This window comes from Salmo salar, chromosome ssa03, assembly GCF_905237065.1.
Source record: "Salmo salar chromosome ssa03, Ssal_v3.1, whole genome shotgun sequence".
In the NCBI taxonomy this organism is placed as follows: domain Eukaryota; kingdom Metazoa; phylum Chordata; class Actinopteri; order Salmoniformes; family Salmonidae; genus Salmo; species Salmo salar.
Window position 1 is genome coordinate 62,058,038 of NC_059444.1, and position 25,393 is coordinate 62,083,430.

The window sequence follows — 25,393 nt, forward strand, 5'->3', positions numbered from 1 at the left end:
ATTTTATGGGCTTTCCTCTGACACCGCCTATTATATAGGTCCTGGATGGCAGGAACCTTGGCCCCAGTGTTGTACTGGGCCGTTCGCTCTACCCTCTGTAGTGCCATACGGTCAGATGCCGAGCAGTTGCCATACCAGGCGGTGATGCAACCGGTCAGGATGCTCTCAATGGTGCAGCTGTAGAACCATTTGAGGATCTGGGGACCCATGCCAAATCTTTTCAGTCTCTTGAGGGGGAAAAGGTATTGTCGTGCCCTCTTCACAACTGTCTTGGTATGTTTGGACCATGATAGTTCGTTGGTGATGTGGACACCAAGCAAACTTAATGATGGTGTTGGAGTCGTGTTTGGCCACGCAGTCGTGGGTGAACAGGGAATACAGGAGGGGACTAAGTACACACTCCTGAGGGGCCCCAGTGTTAAGGATCAGCGTGGCAGACGTGTTGTGGCCTACTCTTACCACCTGGGGGGCGGCCCGTTAGGAAGTCCAGGATCCAGTTGCAGAGGGAGGTGTTTAGTTCCAGAGTCCTTAGCTTAGTGATGAGCTTTGTGGGCACTATGCTGTTGAACGCTGAGCTGTAGTCAATGAACAGCATTCTGACAAAGGTGTTCCTTTTGTCCAGGTGAAAGGGCAGTGTGGAGTGCGATTGAGATTTTGTCATGTGTGGATCTGTTGGTGCGGTAGGCAAATTGGAGTGGGTCTAGTGTGTCCGGGAGGATGTTGTTGATGTGAGCCATGACCAGCCTTTCAAAGCACTTTATGGCTACAGACGTGAGTCCCACGGGGCGGTAGTCATTTAGGCAGGTTACCTTCGCTTCCTTGCACACAGGGACTATGGTGGTTTGTTTGAAACATGTAGGTGTTACAGACTCAGTCAGGGAGAGGTTGAAAATGTCAGTGACACTTGACCCGCGCATGCTTTGAGTACATGTCCTGGTAATCCGTCTGGCCCAGCGGCTTTGTGAATGTTGACCTGTTTAAAGGTTTTGTTCACGTCGCCTACCGATTTACACGCGTGAAATGTGTGAAGGCTACCAGTGTCTCTCTTTTTATGGGGCGCACATCATAAAAACTATATTAAAAAGTTTGTTGTTTTATTAAATGAAGAATGTCAAGGTATTTACTTGTATATAGTAATGTCACATTATGGATCATTTTAGTTCATTCAGACAAAGGCTTTTCAATGTTAAAATAGACCTACACATTTTTGCAACAAAAAATGTACACTCACAAATAACCAAATACTAACGTCCGTTCGATTAACCGGGCCCCTCCCTTGCACAGACCACATGAATTACACAATAGCATTAAGCACAGAGAGTAGTCTTGCTCAATTCATGATACCTCCGCTGCTTATTATGGGTTGTGCTCCTTCCCAATGGGGAGAGACCCTCTCATAGCCTGTGAAAGGAGGGTAGGGCGAAGAGAGTTTGATGAATCTCTCCCCCTACAAGCATAGATGGGAGTCGATAAGACTCCCACAGCCGGGAAGAAATATTTTCAGCTGCCTGGGCTAGCAGAGACTTGCATCATGTGGATGGATTCGTTCTCACAGGAGGGCCAGGGCCAGAGAGGTGGGCAGAGAGACTCCAGAAGCTCCCTGTTAAGGCAGCAGCAGGTACAGACGGTCATTACTCACTGGGGGTTCAGGGAGGACAGATATCCATCATTCAGATTCAGCCAGAGATGCAATTACAGTTCAGGGAGAGGTACCATTCTCCATCTGGGTCACAGCGCCTTGAAACAGTTGGCTGGGAAGAGCCTATCCCACAGACGGATGGAGGGAGACTGAGAAGACTCCCTTTAAGGCTCCTCCGCTCTCTCCACTGGCTTCCAGTTGAAGCTCGCATCCGCTACAAGACCATGGTGATTGCCTACGGAGCTGTGAAGGGAACGGCACCTCCATACCTTCAGGCTCTGATCAGGCCCTACACCCAAACAAGGGCACTGCGTTCATCCACCTCTGGCCTGCTGGCCCCCCTACCTCTGAGGAAGCACAGTTCCCGCTCAGCCCAGTCAAAACTGTTCGCTGCTCTGGCACCCCAATGGTGGAACAAGCTCCCTCACGACGCCAGGACAGCGGAGTCAATCACCACCTTCCGGAGACACCTGAAACCCCACCTCTTTAAGGAATACCTAGGATAGGATAAAGTAATCCTTCTAACCCCCCCCCTTAAAATATTTAGATGCACTATTGTAAAGTGGTTGTTCCACTGGATATCATAAGGTGAATGCACCATTTTGTAAGTCGCTCTGGATAAGAGCGTCTGCTAAATGACTTAAATGTAAATGTAAATGTAAGACCAACAACCTTTCATCAGTCAGAAATACTGGGCTGTGCCCCAGACACTACAGAGTGGCCATTCTGGCCAATAGTTTGTCTTAAGAGATCACTCACAAAGGGGCTGCATAATCGTAAAGGAAGGTTTTTCTAAGAATTCTAGGTCCATTATTTTGACAGACAGCACTGTTCATTCACTTATCTGTCACTGCCACTCAGAACATGACCCTTTGTGAGACATAGGGATTCCAAAGCTTGTCTGTGTGACTGTGGTGGACTCGCCTGTGGTTATTCCAGACAGCCGTGTAAATCATTGGTTGGGAGGGACTCCGGAAGGAAGGACTCAGAAACAGACAACAGTTTGGTCTGGTTTCCCACTATACTAGACACAGAGCTACTCTTTGATAGTGAAAGGGTATATCGTCCTTAGCATTTACCCCAATGTGATACTTTGCCATCCCACTGAAGTATACTGTACAAAAATATAAAAACAGGCAACATTTCAAAGATTTTACTTACTTACAGTTCATAGTCGGAAAACAGTCAATTGAAATAAATAACAAAGATTTCACATGACTGGGCAGGGGCGCAGTCGTGGGAGCCATGCTCAGCCAATCAGAATGAGTTTTTCCCCACAAAAGGGCTTTATTACAGACATAAATACTCCTCAGCACGGTACTGACAAATTCTATAAAACGTTGTTGGAGGCGGCTTATGGTAGAGAAATTAACATTCAATTCTCTGGCAACAGCACCGTTGGACATTCCTGCCAATTGCATGCTCCCTCAAAACTTGAGACTTCTGTGGCATTGTGTTGTGTGACAAAACTGCACACTTTAGAGTGGTCTTTTATTGTCCCCAGCACAAGGTGCACCTGTATAATGATCATGCTATTTAAATCAGCTTCTTGATATGGCAGAAGAAATGCTTACCAACAGGGATGCACACAAATTTGTGCACAATATTTGAGAGAAATAAGATTTTTGTGTGTATGGAAAATGTCTGGGATCTTGTATTTCAGCTCATGAAACATGGGACCAACATTTTACATGTTGTGTTTACATTTTGTCCAGTATAGCAGGCCATCTAGTGTGATTAGCTCTGCAATTTTTACACTTCTGCTGAACTTTTGGGGTAGCCTACTTCTAGAAAATACACCACCATTTTATTGTCATTCAAAGGGTTCTAACTCTAAACCACCAGAGTCCCGGAGCCAGCCCTCTGCCTGCCCGGAGCCAGCCCTCTGCCTGCCCGGAGCCAGCCCTCTGCCTGCCCGGAGCCAGCCCTCTGCCTGCCCGGAGCCAGCCCTCTGCCTGCCCGGAGCCAGCCCTCTGGGTCTTCTCCTGTGTCCCGAGTTGGCTTCTGAGAGAATGTTGCCATGGAAACTACGGTGGGCGCTCATTTGTCGCATGATTTCAGTTTGAATGTGGGAAATCCTTTGTTTTCCTAACCTTCTCATTACTTTCCAGTACATTGCTTGAGGACTACCTGCAGAGACGAGGCCTCACAAGCTCACGGCCATCATGTCTACCTCAGAGCATAGGGACGTTGGCATGGTGTTTGGTAAGGAACCAACATTTCACACAGAGACGCTGAAAACTGGCAAGATTCTATGGCAATTTTGACTGCAGTGCAGCGCAGCAACTTGCAAACACCAATGATGCAAACTAAAGCCTAAATATGGATGGCCATTAAAACAAGTTGTGGTTCAGTCTAGAGCCGTTCAACAGCTGACCTACCTAGTTAAATAAGGGGTTTAATAAAATAAATAACCGTTCAACAGCTGAGACCCATCACCTGACCACAAAAAATGCATTCTGTGTAACACTCTTCACTGTTCATAATCACACAGAAGATTACATGGCACAACAATGCCTCTCCAACGTCCTCATTCCACTTTTGCAGTGTTCTGTGGCATCAACTTACTCTCTAAATATAATCCATATGGCCTCATCTTCATAATAGCATCTCTCAGTCAGACAACAACCACTTCAACAGCTTTAAACAAATCAATACCACTCCCACTAGAATTAATCCACATACAGGTGAAGTCGGAAGTTTACATACACCTTAGCCAATACATTTAAACTCAGTTTTTCACAATTCCTGACATTTAATCCTAGTAATAATTCCCTGTCTTAGGTCAGTTAAGATCACCACTTTATTTTAAGTTTGTGAAATGTCAAAATAATAGTAGAGAGAATTATTTATTTCAGCTTTTACATTCCCAGTGGATCAGAAGTTTACATACACTCAATTAGTACTTGGTACCATTGCCTTTAAATTGTTTAACTTGGGACAAATGTTTCAAGTAGCCTTCCACAAGCTGACAAAGCTGGTGTAACAGTCAGGTTTGTAGGCGATCTTTGTCCCCATGTGCAGTTGCAAACCGTAGTCTGGCTTTTTTATGGAGGTTTTGGAACAGTGGCTTCTTCCTTGCTGAGCGGCCTTTCAGATTATGTCGATATATGACTCGTTTTACTGTGGATATAGATACTTTTGTACCCGTTTCCTCCAGCATCTTCACAAGGTCCTTTGCTGTTGTTCTGGGATTGATTTGCACTTTTCGCACCAAAGTACGTTCATCTCTAGGAGACAGAACACGTCTCCTTCCTGAGCGGTATGATGGCTGCATGGTCCCATGGTGTTTATACTTGCGTACTATTGTTTGTACAGATGAACGTGGTACCTTCAGGCGTTTGGAAATTGCTCCCAAGGATGAACCAGACTTGTGGAGATCTACAATTTTTTTCTGAGGTCTTGGCTGATTTCTTTTGATTTTCCCATGATGTCAAGCAAAGAGGCACTGAGTTTGAAGGTGGGCCTTGAAATACATCCACAGGTACACCTCCAATTGACTCAAATGATGTCAATTAGCATATCAGAAGCTTCTAAAGCCATGACATCATTTTCTGGAATTTTCCAAGATGTTTAAAGGCACAGTCAACTTAGTGTATGTAAACTTCTGACCCACTGGAATTGTGATAGTGAATTATAAGTGAAATAATCTGTCTGTAAACAATTGTTGGAAAAATGACTTGTGTCATGCACAAAGTAGATGTCCTAACCGGCTTGCCAAAACTATAGTTTGTTAACAAGAAATTTGTGAAGTGGTTGAAAAATAAGTTAATGACCCCAACCTAAGTGTATGTAAACTTCCAACTTCAACTGTAAGTAGTTAGATAACCTAGACTAAGAAAGGAAAGCTAATAGCCTAGATACAAAAAAGTAGCAGTGACTGAGGACGATTTAAATTGAGGCAGACTGCAGAAAGTATCTAGTAGAGGGATTTGTGGTGTCAAGCCTTTTAACCCTGTGCACCTCACATTCTCTGCTTGAGCAGACGCTAGATTGTTTAAAAAATGCGAACACCAGACGAGGAAGGGGTTAACACCAAGCAGCAAGCGCCCAAGTAGCCTACCTTCCAATTGAGAGCTCCAATGAAGTAAGCGGAAGATTAGTTCTAAAAATACAACCATCTCACCACAGTAGTTAGACACTAAACCAGCAGCTTTCAGATGCTACACTCTACCAAACTTAAACACTACATCCCTTCCACTGCAGAGAAATTGTTTGCCTACACAAAAACAGAATCATTTCTCAACGGGATTAAGTTTACGGGTCAAAGTTTAGAAGAATTGTGGGGGTCCTGTCGGTCATCCCCAGACTACAGCATGCAACTCATGGTTTGTGAAGTCCAATGTCAAATGAAGGTCTGCTCTTGTATCAGTTCAGAAGGGGAGAGGTGTAAACAACAATAAAAGCGGCATCAGACAGTGTGTGTCAAATACCTCCTGTGTCCATTATGAGTTAGGAGACAGGTCACAGCTCTGCTCTCCTTAGAGCTCAGCCTCCGGCAGAGTAAACTATCCATAAATTCTAGGGGTGTAACGGTTCACCAAACCCACGGTTCGGTACGCATTTCGGTTTTGGAGTCACGTTTCAGTTTGGTTTCGGTACAGCGGGAAAATTAAATGCTATTCACAATGTTCAGCATTCACAATGTTCCTAGCATTGTCTGTTGTGACAGAATTGTTATGTTGGGCCTCTCAAGTTTCCACTATGATGCTGCGTTTCGAACTATGTGAGAGGTGGGAATTTGCCTGTTGGAGGGCCATTCAAGTGGATTTTTCCCAGTCGTATATATAAAATGTACCCTTCCCTCTTGCTTATGAACGCACCATGATAGTTGCTCGAGCACTTTTACGAGGGGCTGAAACCCCCCCATTCTCAACCACCGTGAATGGTCGCGGCTATAAACCGAAGACAGTAAAAAATAAAAAAAGTCTCCCAATCGCTCTTGGAATTTCTTTGGCCAGGTCAGAATCAGCTGCCAAAGAATGCATGAATGCAGAGGGGAGACGATGTTGTTGTTGCATAGGCTATTCTCCTAGAGCGGAACGACATACTGTTAAGCATTTATCCACAACTCTCTGTCCATCGGCGTTGTAATCTACTGGGAAGCCAAAATGTTCCCAAACTGGAGATTTAAACGATGAATGAAGATCCTCCAATTCTGGTTAAATCAATCCCACCACTCGCCATCATACAAAATTAACTTCTGAGCCTCACAAAAGTACAGTTTGATATTAAAATGTTGATAAAAATGTACGCAAAGGCTCTAGCTGTTTTAACAGAATAGCCTGAAATGTACTCAAGAGACATAGGTCTCGTGTTTTTATTTTGGGCTGTAAATATCTTTTATGTATTCATTTGGGTTCACAGTATGGACCGAACCGAGGTCCCTGTACCGAATGGTTCGGTACGAATACACGTACTGTTAAACCCCTAACAAATTCCCTCCGGCAGACTAGGCATGAGGTCTTAAAGCCAGACATGTATGACACCATGGGAGGTGATCACTCACCTCAGAGGAAGACTGTTGGCAATGTGTTAGATAACAAAGGCATCAAAGAGGAGATTAAAAAGGCACAAACTGCTCCATCATGCATGGAACACGCGTATTTATGTCTGTGCACTACAGGGCCAATCGAGGAGGTTAAGGGGTGATGGCGAACATTGCTTATCCTTGCATTGTCGTCTGCAGTCCCAGGCTTTACATGTTAAAATTAGAGATGGCCCACCTCATTACAGCTAGGCCTGTATTTTGGGCAGTGAACCAATGGTCTGTTGAGTGATCAGAGCCTTACGTCTTTCCACGTGGGACTCACCTGCAGACGAGCGTGGCGATGATGACACACCAGGCGGTGCAGCAGCAGTCGGCGTTGGGCTGCTCCTCGCTCTTCTTCCGCCGGCAGCACAGCCAGAAGGAGTAGAAGAGCAGGAAGAGGAGGTCCAGGGCCAGGCAGGCTAGAGCCACGCCTCCCAGCAGCAGGATGGACTGAGGGGGGAACAAGAGGACGATGAGACGTCATCTCACACACATAATGAATAATAGCAACGGAAAGCTTTGTGGTTATTACACACACACACACACACACACACACACACACACACACACACACACGCTGGGGAAAGCTTTCAGAGAGATTTTGTAGAGATACAGGATCCATTTTGTGGTCCTAGAACAATATTGTCTAATTTAGACGAAATGCATTTTTTTTACTGCTGCCCGTTGGAATGATATTGGGGGAAAGGGGATAGTTGCACAACAATGCATTCAACCGAAATGTTTCTTCCGCATTTAACGCAACCCCTCTGAATCAGAGAGGTGTGCGGGGGCTGCCTTAATCGGCGTCCATGTCATCAGCCACCGGGGAGCAGTTGTTGTTGGGGGTTAACTGCCTTGCTCAAGGGCAGAAGGGCGGATTTTTCCACAACGCCGGCTCGGGGCTTCCAACCAGCAACCTTTTGGTTACTGGCCCAACGCTCTAACCGCTAGGCTATCTTGCACATCCAGTCTGCAAGGAATGAGAAGCTACTAAATGAGATATACACTCTGACCACCCAGAGGAATCACATGGTAATGAGATGGTCTCTCTGATTATTAGCTATGCCCTTTGGCTCGTCATAGCTCATTTACACCAGATCACATGTAATTAAGGCTTATCTTCATAACTTTGAGAATAACGTAGAAGGCAAAGGAGAAAAACCTCAAGCCTCATTAAAACCCCCCATCATGAACAAGCACAAACACACCACCATAAAAGACGCATACTCTGATAAAGCCTACTGAAACACATAGAAACCTTAGAATCTTAGTCTCTAACGTCATAACATATGAATAATCTGTGCGTTTCCCTGGCCTCATTTTGAAGTTTCACTTAAAGCCAGTTCTCATAATACAGGGGAAGGCCACAATTATTTCAAATCAAGCCCAAATTTCATAGAGGATATATCCATTACGATGAATCATAAAAACAGAAGCTACTGTAAAGCATATTATGCTCCCAATCTGTCTGCTGTACAGTACCTTCAGTCTTATGATTCATCGTAATGGATATATCCTGTATGAAATTTGGGCTTGATATCAAATAACTTGATTTTTGTGGACCCAGTGAACTCCTGTTTCCATGTGAGCACTTCAAAATGACTGGAATCTTTGGACGCTCACAAGCTGCCATCTTTCCCTTTCAATGCGTGCAAAGTATGTCTCACCTACTCTGTGTGGGCATACAGAACGGGGTGCTGGAGAGAGCATTGTGTTGGCTCAGGCCAGACCAGAGAGCTTGTGACTTTATAGGAAGTGGGGAAAAGAGAGTCAGGGTTCGTGTGAGGCGACTTCTCCAGCAGAGGGAAAATAGAAGAATGACTGTCACTCCACTCCAGACAAAGTCTTGAGTGACCAGGGCCCTGGGGTGACTGAGGGGAAGGCCACTGTTTGGGTTTCGCACCGCTCAATCGCTCTTTACTGCTGTCAGATGTACATTTGCAGTGATTTGCCCATTGCAATACTGTATATGATTAAAATGCCCAGATAGCAGTGGTAATTATTTGGCTTCACTACCTCATGGATATCAAGTTGAGAACAAATGTGCATAGGAAATGGTCTTTTAGGTGATTGTTCTTCTCCACCTTTTCCTGTTGTTGTAACGCCTTAAATGAGAATGAATCCAGTATTACCGCACGTTCCCTCAACAACAGCTGCTCTGAGCTCCTTTGAGATAGGAAATGATTTCCAAAATGCAAGACAGCCCAGCTCCTTTGAGCAAATGCTAAATAAGGATCTAATTTTAGGCGCTGCCTGGGCTTCAGTCTTCTGCTCATGCGTGCGGACAGTGAAAAGCGAACAAAAAAACAAAGCATTCTCCCTAAAATGGAACAGTAGATAAAGGGAAATGAAGGCTCCGAAGTAAATCCATTAAGACTTCTTGACTTCAATGATATTTAGATGCATTTACTTATCGAGCCCATCTCAGGCAATAAGGCATTAATTCTTGCACAGGAAAAACAAAATAGACTTTATACTGCGAACTGTTTGCCAAGTAAAGATTGTAATTATTTGTTTTCTAAACAATCTTTAAATGAAAAAGGATATATGCAGAAGTTGGTAACTATCTGTTTTTATAAACTGGGTGGTTTGAGCCCTGAATGCTGATTGGCTGATAGCTGATTGACAGGCACTCCACGTTGTGTCGTGCGAAGAACTGGCATTAGCCGTGGTATATTGGCCATATACCACCCCCTGTGCCTTGTTGCTTAAATGAACAAATTCTTTTGGATGGTGTTAAATGAGTGTCGGGTTACTGTTTATTATCTATCCGGAAGCCTAGTCACTTTACCCATACGTATATGTACATATCTACCTCAATTGCATCGTACCCCTACACATTCATCCCGTGTATACGGCCAAGTTTTTCTATAAATGCTCTTTTTTTCTTTCTCTGCATTGTTGGCAAGGACCTGTATGTAAGCATTTCACTGTTGTTTCCGAAGCATGTGACAAATAAAGTTAGATTTGATCAGTGTAATCAACTGGGCAGAGCTAGTTATGAGCTTTATAAAGCATGAATCAATCATTAAGACATGATTTGGAGTGTGCTATAGTGGCAAATGAATCTCTCTCACATAGCCTCATTTCAGAATAGGGAAAAGAGAACAAGGGACTATGTGGAAACTGCCAACTGGTTTAAAAGGCAAAAGTGAACGGGAAACAGAAAGCTGCAACTGAGCAGGAATGCAGCTAAAACAAGCCAAGCTGGGAGCATGGCCCGTATCAATTAAGATATGACTGCTCCCCTGGTTTAGCCTAATGTTGAAAGAATAGCAAGAGTTTGTCTTCTCTATTGGCAGTGTAGCCTTCTCAACTTGGAGTGTAAAATCATATCAGCAAGACAATGTATGTAGGAGTAGGACACTTTATTCACCTACAGGTAATGTGGATGAAAATGATAAGAAAGTGGGTTCAATACTGACGTAAAGTCCTGGCTGGGCTGCAAGGTAGATGTGATATGGTCTGGGATCAGATCTTACGATATAGAGCTTTGATGTGAAAAGGCACCCATCTGCTGAACCTTGGAAGTCTTAGGGTGAATGTGAGTGAGTGAGTGATTTATTTTCCCTTTTGTACTTTTACCATTTGTACATCATTACAACACTGTATATATAAATAGTATGACATTTGTAATGTCTTTATTCTTTTGGAACTTCGGTGAGTGTAATGTTTACTGTTCATTTTAATTGTTTATTTCACTTTTGTTTATTATCTACTTCACTTGCTATGGCAATGTTAACATATGTTTCCCTATGCCAATGAAACCCCTTGAACTGAATTGAGAGAGAAAAAGAAAGAAAAGAGAAAGAAAGAGGTGAAGAGTAATGAAAAGGCATGTCAGTGAGTGAACTAACAAACTGAATAGCTTAAGTGAACCAGTTTAGGCTAAATATGATCAAACAGAACCAGCATAACACCTATTATCAAATGCATCTCACGGCCTGATGACATGTTAAGTACTGTGCTAGAGAAACGGGTCTATTGCTGAGTACTCTAGGTCCAGCACCAGTCCCATACTTCAGCCTGCAGCACACAGGGAGAGGGCAGGCACTTCATATGTAGTTCACACAGGCCTCTCGCTCGTGTTTGTATTCCTGTGGGGGAATACAGGTTGGGAGTTCATTGTACTTTACACAGATTACGATCCAGACAGTTTCTCTTCCCCTAGTAGTCGGATATATTAAACAGGAAGATACCAGCACTGGTTCTTTAAACAGATGCATTTTTCAGTAAGATCAGCCTAATGGGCTGCCCCTGGGCTCTTGGTGAATAGAGGCCTCTCCATTGAAGCGCTTTATTGAGACGGTTTCCACACCAGGAAGAAACAAAATCTGAAGTCAAATTACAGTATCTCACTGAGCGCCATCTCCTGGGCAGCCATCTTGTTACCTAGTGATATTATACCACTACTTCATGGATACACTGCGCAAACATTTTCAAATACTACATATGCTGAAATGCAAGTACAGAAAATTCATACAGTGAGTGGTTAAATAAATGGAAAATAGTCAATGTCACTGTCTGACTAAGTGAAGTTCAAAGGGGCTGGAGAGGAGCCGTACCATCCTGTGAACAGGATGCTGGCATTGTTTCAACCCCTTCTCATCTTCCCAGCTTCTGATCCAAGACGATGGGAATTCAATGCTGACTAATAATGACCTTCAATTTAAGTGTCATTCTATACCTTTTAGTCATGATTTCTTTCATTTTCACTCCCCATTGTCAAGAAAAGGAAATGGTCCTTGTTTTATGTTGCGATTCAAATTTCAGGAATGGGAGTTCCGTTTTACACATACCGGTAGTCAAAAGAGCAAATCGTGGTCCATATGTGTTCAATTAAAGGGCACTTAAGCATGGCTTTGAATTAGACACATTGCCATGAAAGAATAGTAGACCCAAATCACAAGACAAGAAGGGAAGAGAGAAAGTAACATGTGCAGACTTAACTGTCCACTTTGTCCTTTACAATCAGGTTTCACTTCCAGGTCAAATTCCCCACATCCAAAATGAACTGCTTGATGAACATATGCAGATGGATGCAGTGACAAACAGCCCGTTTCCTGTAACAGCTAGGAGTCTTGTGTCACACCAGGTGAACAAGCTGACATAACAGATTATCATCCTGTTGCCCTTTTCCACTTCCTGTACATCAAGGCACATCATTAGATGACATTATGTAAAGACAAAGTAAATGGATAAATACAATTTCATTTTTGGCTAATGTGCAAACACTCCACCACACCAGGTACATAAAAATCGGTTCTCTCGTACATCTATCTCACTGTGCTATTGGCAGTGTGGATGTCAACATACTTGCCCTAACCAAAGAAACCTACTTTTAAAAAAAAAGGCATTTCTGGCCAAATATGGCCTAAATCTATATATTTTCCCACTCCTCAGGCTAGCCTGGCCTCTCTCCTGGTTCTCTGACCCAGGTAGGAGTCTGAAACCATGCTGGCCCTGTCTACTCTCCTCACCCCAGTCTGCCCACACCCAAACAAACCCAGCTCCAGTCCCATCCATCACAATGGCAATAGACTTGCCTCTCTTCTTCCACCTCGCAAAACCTTGGCTCTGGTCCACAACTTACAAAAGCTGCCTCTTGACAACCCACCACTATGCTGGCCTTCTAACGTGAAGGAATTTGTCAGACAGCCATCTTCATTCGTTTCTCACTATTGCCAAAACGTTTCTATCTATAAAGCACCAATTAAGAAAAGTGGATGACTGTCTGTCATCATTAAGACATTGGATATCAGAATAAAAGGTGTGATTACTGACAACATGCTCTTGAATACAAGGTGGGTGTCATTTCAATCGTAGAAATATAATTAATAGAATGGCCCTATCCCTTCAGACCACTGCAACACCTTTGACATTTTAAGTGAATTGTAATTTTAACTTCTAATTAGTGCCACAAAGATGGCCGTCGGTCCACCCAATGTGCAATGTCAACTTAAATGATCATGCCAATTGTAGTATTTATATTATTTCCTACGGAGGGAGGGTGTGTGTGTGTGTATATATATACACACATATACATACACTTAGGTCGGAGTCATTAAAACTCGTTTTTCAACCACTCCACACATTTCTTATTAACAAACTATAGTTTTGGCAAGTCGGTTAGGACATCTACTTTGTGCATGACACAAGTCATTTTTCCAACAATTGTTTACAGACAGATTATTTCACTTATAATTCACTGTATCACCATTTCAGTGGGTCAGAAGTTTACATACACTAAGTTGACTGTGCCTTTAAACAGCTTGGAAAATTCCAGAAAAGGATGTCATTGCTTTAGAAGTTTCTGATAGGCTAATTGACATCATTTGAGTCAATTGGAGGTGTACCTGTGGATGTATTTCAAGGCCTACCTTCAAACTCAATGCCTTGTTGCTTGACATCATGGGAAAATCAAAAGAAATCAGCCAAGATCTTAGAAAAGAAATTGTAGACCTCCACAAGTCTGGTTCATCCTTGGGAGCAATTTCCAAATGCCTGAAGGTACTACGTTCATCTGTACAAACAATAGTACGCAAGTATGAACACCATAGGACCACGCAGCTGTCATACCACTCAGGAAGAAGATGCCTTCTGTCTCCTAGAGATGAACATACCTTGGTGCGAAAAGTGCAACTCAATCCCAGAACAACAGCAAAGGACCTTGTGAAGATGCTGGAGGAAACAGGTAAAAAAAAGTATCTATATCCACAGTAAAACAAGTCCTATATTGACATAACCTGAAAGGCCGCTCTGCAAGGAAGAAGCCACTGCTCTAAAACCACCATAAAAAAGCCAGACTACGGTTTGCAACTGCACATGGGGACAAAGATTGTACTTTTTGGAGAAATGTCCTCTGGTCTGATGAAACAAAAATAGAACTGTTTGGCCATAATGACCATTGTTATGTTTGGAGGAGAAAGGGGGATGCTTGCAAGCCGAAGAACACCATCCCAACCGTGAAGCACGGGGGTGGCAGCATCATGTTGTGGGGGTGCTTTGCTGCAGGAGGGACTGGTGCACTTCACTAAATAGATGGCATCATGAGGGAGGAAAACTATGTGGATATATTGAAGCAACATCTCAAGACATCAGTCAGGAAGTTAAAGCTTGGTCGCAAATGGGTCTTCCAAATGGACAATGACCCCAAGCATACTTCCAAAGTTGTGGAAAAATGGCTTAAGGACAACAAAGTCAAGGTATTGGAGTGGCCATCACAAAGCCCTGACCTCAATCCTATAGAGAATGTGTGGGCAGAACTGAAAAAGCGTGTGCGAGCAAGGAGGCCTACAAACCTGACTCAGTTACACCAGCTCTGTCAGGAGGAATGGGCCAAAATTCACCCAACTTATTGTGGGAAGCTTGTGTAAGGCTACCCGAAACATTTGACACAAGTTAAACAATTTAAAGGTAATGGTACCAAATACTAATTGAGTGTATGTAAACTTCTGACCCACTGGGAATGTGATGAAAGAAATAAAAGCTGAAATAAATAATTCTCTACTATTATTCTGACATTTCACATTCTTAAAATAAAGTGGTGATCCTAACTGACCTAAGACAGGGAATCTTTACTAGGATTAAATGCCAGGAATTGTATTTGGCTAAGATGTATGTAAACTTCCGACTTCAACCGTATATATATATATATCAGAGAATGTTTACTTGAATGGATATATATATATATCTCCATTCAAGTAAACATTCTCTGATGTGTGGACCTCCAGTGAGCTTTGTGGTAACATTTGAAAGTCAAAAATGTAAATTATATTCCTATTAGTACATTTATCAACCAAAACATTACACCCACGCTGTATTCAACAAAGATAGGAGATTTTGTAGATAATTGACTTCAGGTAAAAAAAAAAAAGACAGAATTGTAAAAAAAAGAAGAAAAGAGGAAAAATTATACAGTTTAACAATACAGTTTGTAAAACTTTTAAATTCTATCTCAAACATTTATCTTTCCTAGTGATGAAGACATGTCTCATGGTATGGTGGGGTATGCAAAATAAGTCAACGTTGAGCACCTTAATCTCTTGAAGGTTTTGGCATTCAGGTCCAAAAAGTCACTTTCTGAGCACTTCTACAATGGGCAAATGTGTATGGTAGGTTGCGTTCAAATCAAAAGGGGTGTTGTCAGAAAGTGATTGAATTCAAATGGATTTACCCGTTACAGTTGTATGCCTTGTTGCTATTACCTTGCTGCTTGAACCAGAAAGAGCTCTACAGGTGCAGAAATTAGGTAAGGATACTGATGGTCATATACTGTATGTTTCAATCGTGTTTACAGTAGTCAGGTGTGAGGTATGGCATATGTAGGTATAGATAAGAGTTGGGTTGGAGAGTAGAAGATGGGTAGAATATTTTTAGGAATCGTCAAGACTGTCGAGAGAGGGAGAGGGATGTTGGAGGGGATAAGCCCTTAGTCACCAGGGACGGCAAGAACGTCAGCATCAATAATCTGTCCGACTGTCTAATTATTTCCTGACATACTTGGCCCAAGACAAAAGCTGTCCCATAACCCTGAAAGACCTTTGAAGACTGAAAGCACATTATAGCCTAGTGAAGAGTGTGCTGGACAGCACAGTTACTGTCTGTAACATCCAGTGGTGTAAAGCACATAAATAAAAATACTTTAAAAGCACTACTTAAGTCGTTTCTGGGGATATCTGTACTTTACATGTAAAGCTAATTTCTAAAAAATGTAGTGCACATCCCTGTTAGTGAGCATTTCTCCTTTGCCAAGATACCCCCCTCTGACACCCAGGTGGCAACACGCGACTTGGATGTCGGCGCACCACCTCAAGCTCAACCTTGACAAGACAGAGGTGCTGTTCCACCCGGGGAAGGCCTGCCTGCTTCAAGACCTCTCCATTAGAGGTCGACCGATTATGGTTTTTCAACTCCAATACCGATGCCGATTATTGGAGGCCCAAAAAAGCCGATACCGATTAGTCGGTCGATTATTATTATGACTTACATACATACATACATACATACATACATACATACATACATACATACATACATACATACATACATACATACATACATACATACAGCTCTGAAGTGACAACAATACTGATGAGTCTGCTTAGGAGACAAATACTCTCAACTGTTTGAATAAAAAAATTGAGTTTAAGTTACCTGTGATGAATGCTGAAAACTGTAATTTCTATATGCAGGAAATCCTATTTTAATAATGGGCATGGTAAGAATTGACTACCAAAGTGCGAGTCATAATTCCCATGACACCTAGCAAAATCTGAAAAGCGGTTCCTTCATTTATTCCATAGGATATTTTTAGATTACCTTAACCTGTTGGGGATAGGGGGCAGTATTTGCACGGCCGGATAAAAATTTGGTAAGTGGTTGATCTGAGAACAATGAGACTGGCGCGCATGTGCACGTGAAGAGTCCATTTTACTTTTTCAGTCTTTGAACGGAAACAACGACTCCCGGTCGGAATATTAGCGCTATTTTACAAGAGAAAAATCGCATAAAAATGGATTTTAAACAGCGTTTGACATGCTTCGAAGTACGGTAATAGAATATTTTGAATTTTTTTGTCACGATATGCGCCGGCGCGTCACCCTTCGGATAGTGTCTTGAACGCACGAACAAAACGCCGCTATTTGGATATAACTATGGATTATTTGGAACCAAACCAACATTTGTGGTTGAAGTAGAAGTCCTGGGAGTGCATTCTGACGAAGAACAGCAAAGGCAATCCAATTTTTCTTATAGTAAATCTGAGTTTGGTGAGTACCAAACTTGGTGGGTGTCAAAATAGCTAGCCTGTGATGGCCGGGCTATCTACTCAGAATATTGCAAAATGTGCTTTCACCGAAAAGCTATTTTAAAATCTGACACCGCGATTGCATAAAGGAGTTCTGTATCTATAATTCTTAAAATAATAGTTTTTTTGTGAACGTTAATCGTGAGTAATTTAGTAAATTCACCGGAAGTTTTCTGTGGGTATGCTAGTTCTGAACAAAACATGCTAATGTAAAAAGCTGGTTTTTGATATAAATATGAACTTGATTGAACAAAACATGCATGTATTGTATAACATAATGTCCTATGAGTGTCATCTGATGAAGATCATCAAAGGTTAGTGCTGCATTTAGCTGTGGTTTTGGTGACATATATGCTAGCTTGAAAAATTGGTGTGTGATTATTTCTGGCTGGGTACTCTCCTGACATAATCTAATGTTTTGCTTTCGTTGTAAAGAGTCTTGTCTTTAAAATGGTGTAAAATAGTCATATGTTTGAAGTTTTTGCATTTTTGAGGTATTTGTAATTCGCACCACTCTATACCATTGGATATTGGTGAGGCGTTCCGCTAGCAGCACATCTGTCCCTAACAGGTTTAACTAGGAAAATTGTGTCACTTCTCTTGCAACAGAGTCAGGGTATATGGAGCAGTTTGGGCCGCCTGGCTCGTTGTGAACTGAGGGGAAGACTATTTCTTCCTAACAAAGACAGCCAACTTCGCCAAACGGGGGATGATTTAACATTTACATTTTACATTTTAGTCATTTTAGCAGACGCTCTTATCCAGAGCGACTTACAGTAGTGAATGCATACATTTCATACATTTTTTTCTCCGTACTGGTCCCCCGTGGGAATCGAACCCACAACCCTGGCGTTGCAAACACCATGCTCTACTAACTGAGCCACACGGCACATTTGCGAAAAAAGCACAATCGTTGCACGACTGTACCTAATCATAAACATCAATGCCTTTCTTAAAATCAATACACAGAAGTATATATTTTTTAACCTGCATATTTAGCTAAAAGAAATCCAGGTTAGCAGGCAATATTAACCAGGTGAAATTGTGTCACTTCTCTTGCGTTCATTGCACGCAGAGTCAGGGTATATGCAACAGTTTGGGCCGCCAGGCTCGTTGCGAACTAATTTGCCAGAATTTTACGTAATTATGACATAACATTGAAGGTTGTGCAATATAACAGGAATATTTAGACTTATGGATGCTAGATAATATATGGAACGGTTCCGTATTTCACTGAAAGAATAAACGTTTTGTTTTCGAGATGATAGGTCATTAATATGGTCGAATCCGGAAACTAAGACTCGTATTTCTGTGTGTTTATTATATTATCATTAAGTCTATGATTTGATAGAGCAGTCTGACTGAGCGGTGGTAGGCACCAGCAGGCTCATAAGCATTCATTCAAACAGCACTTCCGTGCGTTTTGCCAGCAGCTCTTCGCAATGCTTCAAGCATTGCGCTGTTCATGACTTCAAGCCTATCAACTCCCGAGATTTGACTGGTGTAACCGATGTGAAATGGATAGCTAGTTAGCGGGGTGCGCGCTAATAGCGTTTCAAACGTCACTCGCTCTGAGACTTGGAGTAGTTGTTCCCCTTGCTCTGCATGGGTAACGCTGCTTCGAGGGTGGCTGTTGTCGATGTGTTCCTGGTTCGAGCCCAGGTAAGAGCGAGGAGAGGGACGGAAGCTATACTGTTACACTGGCAATACTAAAGTGCCTATAAGAACATCCAATAGTCAAAGGTATATGAAATACAAATCGTAGAGAGAGAAATAGTCCTATAATTCCTATAATAACTACAACCTAAAACTTCTTACCTGGGAATATTGAAGACGCATGTTAAAAGGAACCACCAGCTTTCATATGTTCTCATGTTCTGAGCAAGGAACTTAAACGTTAGCTTTCTTACATGGCACATATTGCACTTTTACTTTCTTCTCCAAAACTTTGTTTTTGCATTATTTAAACATGTTTCATTATTTATTTGAGGCTAAATTGATTTTATTGATGTATTATATTAAGTTAAAATAAGTGTTCATTCAGTATTGTTGTAATTGTCATTATTACAAAGAAATAAATCAAATAAATGTATAATATATATAATAAAAATAGGCCGATTAAATCGGTACCGGCTTTTTCGGGTCCTCCAATAATCGGTATCGGCGTTGAAAAATCATAAAATCGGTCGACCTCTAACTGTGAGGAACTGCTATAAATTTGAATGGACATAAAAAATGTATTAAAAGAAATGCACTTCGTTGAGGTGAAGAAAAACTGAGAAGCCCAGCTGGGCACTTTCCTACATTTTACATTTGCGAGAAGCAAGCCAGGTACTTCTATGCGTGCTCCGTCAAAATTAACAGGACAGAGAAACCAGATGCTCATTGCTCATATGGAGCATGTCAATTATGTTATGAAATAAACCAAAAGTTGTTTCTCACAAGCGTACGAGATTTTGAACTGTGCAAACAACTTTTCCACTCCGAGAATGAGAGCGGTAAATTAATTATTACGGTAAATTGCCTGTTTTACAAACGGTAGGTTACACAGACATTCATAAAAGTGTATTGCAGGCCGACACAGTATAGCCTAGGCTACTATTCTACTTTGCGGGGATAGGAGAGTGGCATTTTTTTTGGTTCCGCCTAGGGCGGCATATCGGCCAGGACTGGGGCTGACCACCGTTGATTAGTCTATAAAATAAGAAAATATTCCATATCAAACTATACCATGCCAAATTGGAGGATTGGTGCATTCATTGTCCATTTGACACAACATTAGGCACATGTCGTAGGGACCAGATGTTGGAGCAGCCTTAAGGGCAGTCAGTAGCAGGCAGCAGGATCAAGTGCAAAATAGTGTCCAGTGAAACAGTGAAAGGTAATTCCCGGTGAATGACAAAACCCAATTAAAATGTACATAACCTACTAAAAGGTATTTACAAAATGAACAGACTCAAAATACAGGGTTGAATATGAATCAAAAACCTAAACCTCCCTACCCTGCCAAACCAACTATATCAGGTTGGGGTATACAAGACTATGGACAGCCTCCCCATACAGCTCACATAGCAGAGCTACAACATAACTGAAGCTCACAGGTGAAACAGGTACCTTTATACCTATGGCCCCTCCCTATGAACCGTACCATTAACCCAAATATGGCATATTAAATCATGTAACACACACTTCTTTAAACCTACATTAACATATTCTGTCTAAATAATATGCGGGAATAATTTCCATTAATGAATACACAATTCCTAACAATAGTTCTGCAGGCCAACAGGAGGCAAAACATATTACTTATGGAACCGCGCTCCCATTATGCACGGAGAAAACCGAGACGCGCATAACTTCAAAACACAGGACACATTACAATATGGAAATAAACAAACATTGCATCCACTGGGAGGATTGCAAAATGGTAAATTACTGCAGTTAAATATGAAACTGAAATGAGACAATGCAACTCGACCAAACATTTCCTCGACACATTAACCTCACAGTAAATACCATGACACTGGCAAAAGAGGAAGCAACAGTATATACATTTAGAAGAAATTAATTACTAGATATATGTGGAAACATGAACACCCTAAACAATTTATAAGGGGAAATAAATTATGCTCGTTGGTGACGAGAGCTACTAAATCAGCTTCCTCCGAGACAGAACAACCTGTCAAATGAGGAAGGAATAGTCAGACACATCCAAACTTTTTTTTAAAGATCGATTTATATAATTACTAGCAAGCAATGAAAACATGTATTGTGTAAAAGACATGATCAAACATGATTTTTACTAGTGCCATAGCCTATAGTGAACTACACCCCCGAAGCATCTAGCAATTAGCTTCTCCAGCACATAAGGACATTTAGACAAACATGTATACTGAACACAAATATAAATGCAACAATTTAAGATTTTACTGAATTACAGGACATATAAAGAAATCAGTCAATTGAAATAAATTCATTATTCATTAGGCGCTAATCTATGGATTTCACATGACTGGGAATACAGTTCTCCATTGGTCAGATACCCTTTATAAAAAAGCTAGGGGTGTGGATCAGAAAACCAGTCAGTACCTGGTGTGACCACCATTTACCTCATGCAGCGGGACACATCTCCTTTCGCACAGAGTTGATCAGGCTGTTGATTGTGACCTGTGGAATGCTGTCCCACTCCTCTTCAACGACTGTTGCCATTGAAGTTTCTGGATATTGGCGGGAACTGGAACACGATGTCGTACACGTCGATCCAGAGCATAGCAATGGGTGACATGTCTGGTGAGTATGCAGGCCATAGAAGAACTGGGGACATTTTCAGCTTTCAGGAATTGCGTATAGATCCTTTCGATATGGGGCTGTGCATTATCATGCTGAAACATGAGGTGATGGCAGCAGATGAATGGCACGACAACGGGCCTCAGGATCCCGTCAAGGTGCACCTGTGTAATGATCATGCTGTTTAATCAGCTTCTTGATATGCCACACATGTCAGGTCGATGGATGATCTTGGCAAAGGAGAAATGCTCACTAACAGGGATGTAAACCAAATTTGTGGACAGAATGAGAGAAATAAGCTTTTGTGCATATGAAAAATTTAACAGGTTCCCCTTGTGGTTGGGAAAATAAAAGGCCACTAAAATGTGCAGTTTTGTCACACAACACAATGCCACACGTCTCAAGTTTTGAGAGAGGGTGCAATTGGCATGCTGACTACAGTAATGTCCACCACAGCTGTTGACAGAGAATTTAATGTTTATTTCTCTACCATAAGCTACTTCCAACATTGTTTTAGAGAATTTGGAAGGTACATGCAACCGGCTTCACAACCGCACGTCCACCGGCCTCACAACCGCAGACCACGTGTAACCACGCCAGCCCAGGACCTCCACATCCAGCTTCTTCACCTGCGGGATCATCTGAGACCAGCCACCCAGACAGCTGATGAAACCGAGGAGTGTTTCTGTCTTTAATAAAAAAGTCCCTTTGTGGGGAAAAACTCATTCTGATTGATTGGCCACCCACAGCTGCGCCGCTGCCTAGTCATGTGAAATCCATAGATTAGGGCCAAATTAACATATTTCAATTGACTGATTTTCTTATATGAACTGTAACTCAGTAAAAATTGACATTTGCGTTTATATTGTTGTTCAGTATAGATTTTCCAAATCTGGTATAAGCAGGTCCAACTCCGTGCAAGCAAAGGCACTTGCCGTCAGAGGTATACCACCAGTTCCCAGAGGTCCTGAGTCCCATCTCAGCTGCTGGTTGAATATCTGCCTGAGCCCCTGCCTGCTCCGTCTCACCCTCTCCTTTCTCTGTCATCCTCAATCTGTTGAAGATCTTCGTCTGTGTATGCCGGCTCAAATAAATAAGGCTTGCCTGCAAATTCGAACATTTCCTCCTCATATTCTCTAGTCAGACATGTTGGTAGCATAGTAAAAAACATTAGCGAGCAGCAGCTAGCTAGCAGCCCTGCGTTTACAGTGGACACGTTGTTGTGGACTGGCTAGTGTGTTTATTAAACACGTCCCCCCTAACTTATAGGCAGAAGCGAGAGGAACAAGGAAGTAAACGCATGCACACCAATATGTGCACGCTAGAAATTATCGCTTGAGTTAAAAAATACATTATAAAGTTGTGGATAAAGTTCAGTATGACAAAATGTAATGTGTACAACATCTAAAGACCTGCATCAGGATACTGAGAGCTTTGCCGTTTGTAAAAGGACGTATTTGGAGCATCAGTTCATGTTTTCTGGATGCCTTGTAACTCCAGAATAAGGCTCAGGAAGTCAATTGTTGGTGGGATAAGTTTCTCAAAATCAAGTGAAATTGCAAATAAAACTGTCTGGAACCTTCTATAACATGCCATTTACATCAAAAATACAGATTATGGTCCTAAATAGTGAAATTCTTCTTTAAGATGAATGTTTTAACTTTAAGTCACTCTGGATAAGAGCATCTGCTAAGTGACTAAAACGTAAAATCGGGCAGCCAGATGACCTTGGGGGGTCACAACCTCAGGTCAAAGGTCATACATCAAGGCTCTGTCTCCTGAGGAACAGAGTTACAGTATGACAAGAATGCAGAAAAGAATGCAAATAATGCCTAACAGACTAATCATCAGCTAACACATGGCACATTACAGACATGACTGAGTCTCATTCACACTGACATGGCCCACAGCCTGCTTTGGTTAGGACAGAGTTATCTCAAGAAATTTGAGAAATAACTTTGTAGGTTGAGGATAGTACATTCAATTCCTTCAGCATGACTTAATCTGGGGTTATCTTGAGATGTGTAGGCTGGATGAAGTGTTCGGTCAGCAGGCCCATGGCCCAGTATTACGTCTGATAACTGACAGGTTATCTTGGTCCTAGAAGCTGTGAATGAGCAGCTCTGGCAATCTCCCTTTCCCTTCTCCCTGAGCACTCAACTGACAGTCACACTCAGTGCCAGAAAATACAGCCCTCTTTTTAGAGCCTGTTGTGACAACTGTCGTTGTGATACCCACAGCAGCTGACAGGGAAGGGGAAGCCATCTGTTAATCTCATCCTCCTCCATACACTTTGGAAGCAGACAAGCTCATTTTGGAAATCCCCATCTCCTGTGATTAGCTAATTTAAAATGTCCAAAGTTTCTGTTTGCAGTTGCACAGGCCAAAGCCATAACGGCCACACCGTAAATGGGCATTATGCTCCCCCTCACACACACTTAATTAGGAGAACGGGAAAACATGCCTAGATGAATAGCTATGATTATGCTGCAATTTATGAAATATGGGATCCCTGTTATGACTCGGTTTAAAGACCACTGTCTTTAATCCATCTCCACCCATCCCTGGAATCCATACATGTCATGTCTTGTCAGAAGGTAACAGTGGCTGTTTCTGCAATGGGAAGTCAACATGACAACAGTTTGAGAAACATAGCCTGCAAGAGTAGTTGTTAGTCACCCCTCCAGTCTCAGTAGGGACTGGGTCTATGTGCTGTACCATGCCTAGGGAACCACGGTTAATAAGGAGTCTTGAATACTCTTGCAAAGGCTCTGCGCCAAACAAGTTTAATAGGCATTGTCAGTGCACCGGGGTATAACACTGCATTGGTCTGTGCTGATGCCTGCCCCATTTGTTCAACTCCCCAAAATCCTCTATCAATTGCATCATCCCAGAATATTATCATACATCAAACAGCAACCCACTGGCAACTGCTTTGTTTACAAACGTATAACGTTTGACAGACATTTATTGCTTCTGATTCACAAGACACAGTTCGAGTAAGTGCATGTCATAAAGTTACCTGTTGATATGACGAGTCCTCCGGGCGAAAATCACTGCTTGTCTGTTCGAATTGAAGGTTGAAATGAGGGAGTCGGTGTAGCAGGTTGACCCACCACGGCGGTGAGTAGTTGACAACCGCTGCCATGGTATGAGAGCTGTGGACTCTTTAGGGAAACTGATCTGCGTGGTCAGTCAAAAATGAAATAATGGACTGAGCCCGCGTCATAAAGTTATTGTTAGCAAGCGGTCCAGTAAAACCAAAGAGATCCCTATGTCCGAATGCAGCACGTCAGACCTAATGCATTGTGGTCCAACGCTTAAACTGTACCTGAGATATCGGTTGTCACTTCTTCCCAACGGTACTAACAAACGGGTAGCTAACTATATCCATTGTCCTATAACACTCCCATGTTCACTTCTGTCATGTGTAATACTAAACTGTGCCAAACAAGCTGAAGGAGGAATAATAGGCTACCCAGTCAACTAACGTTAACGTCACGAACACCCCCACGAAGTTGACAGTTCATCCACCTTGTTGTAGTTGCCTGTCTGTCTGGTTAACTACTGTACAGATGACGTAACGTTATTTGGCTAAATGGATAGCTTCCCAACTCAACATGCAAGTAACCTTAGCTAGCTAGCCGGCTAACTATTGTTGTTGAGCAATTGTACAGAACGCATCCATTTCATTCAAATACTTTCGTAAGTTAAAAAGCGTAGCTAAAACATTTGATTGATTCTCAATAATTCCTTCTGGGTTATAATTTGACTGTCCTTTCCTCATTATCAGTCATAGCCAGTTGATTGTTCCTCGTGTTCCAATTTGTAAAGCTAGCAGCAGGCTAGTTGGCTTGCTAACTAGCTTAACGGATATATCCGTGCTCCGTCCGTGGTTGCTCCAGTTCCATTTGCGCCCTTTGTCTTTTCTTCAATTTTCCTAAATGCTTTGATGGCGACCAAGTCTTTTACTGTATTGCAAAGTAGTTTAAAGTCGACAATTCCTGTTCATTCGCTAAAGATAAACAACAATCCGGTGAACTGTTCGGGAGACTACGACACTGCAACCTCCACACCATCCGATGCAGATTGCAGTCCCGCTCGCACCCACAACCGCACTCCTCAC

General features: G+C 42.3%; 1 protein-coding gene across 2 annotated transcripts in view; it reads right to left on the reverse strand.

Annotated features, from left to right (window-relative positions):
• Positions 1-25,393, reverse strand: part of ttyh3a (tweety family member 3a) — a 64,015-nt gene extending 38,622 nt beyond the window's left edge. Inside the window, exons 1-2 of one of the 2 annotated variants that reach the window (XM_014193067.2) lie at positions 24,290-25,390; positions 7,453-7,622 (exon numbers count right to left, since the gene is read on the reverse strand). In XM_014193067.2, coding sequence (XP_014048542.2) covers positions 7,453-7,622; positions 24,290-24,415 — 296 coding nt within the window. In that variant the 5' untranslated portion in view covers positions 24,416-25,390. Of the gene's footprint in view, positions 1-7,452; positions 7,623-24,289 lie in introns of both variants that reach the window. The other variant, XM_014193068.2, reaches the window with a different exon arrangement.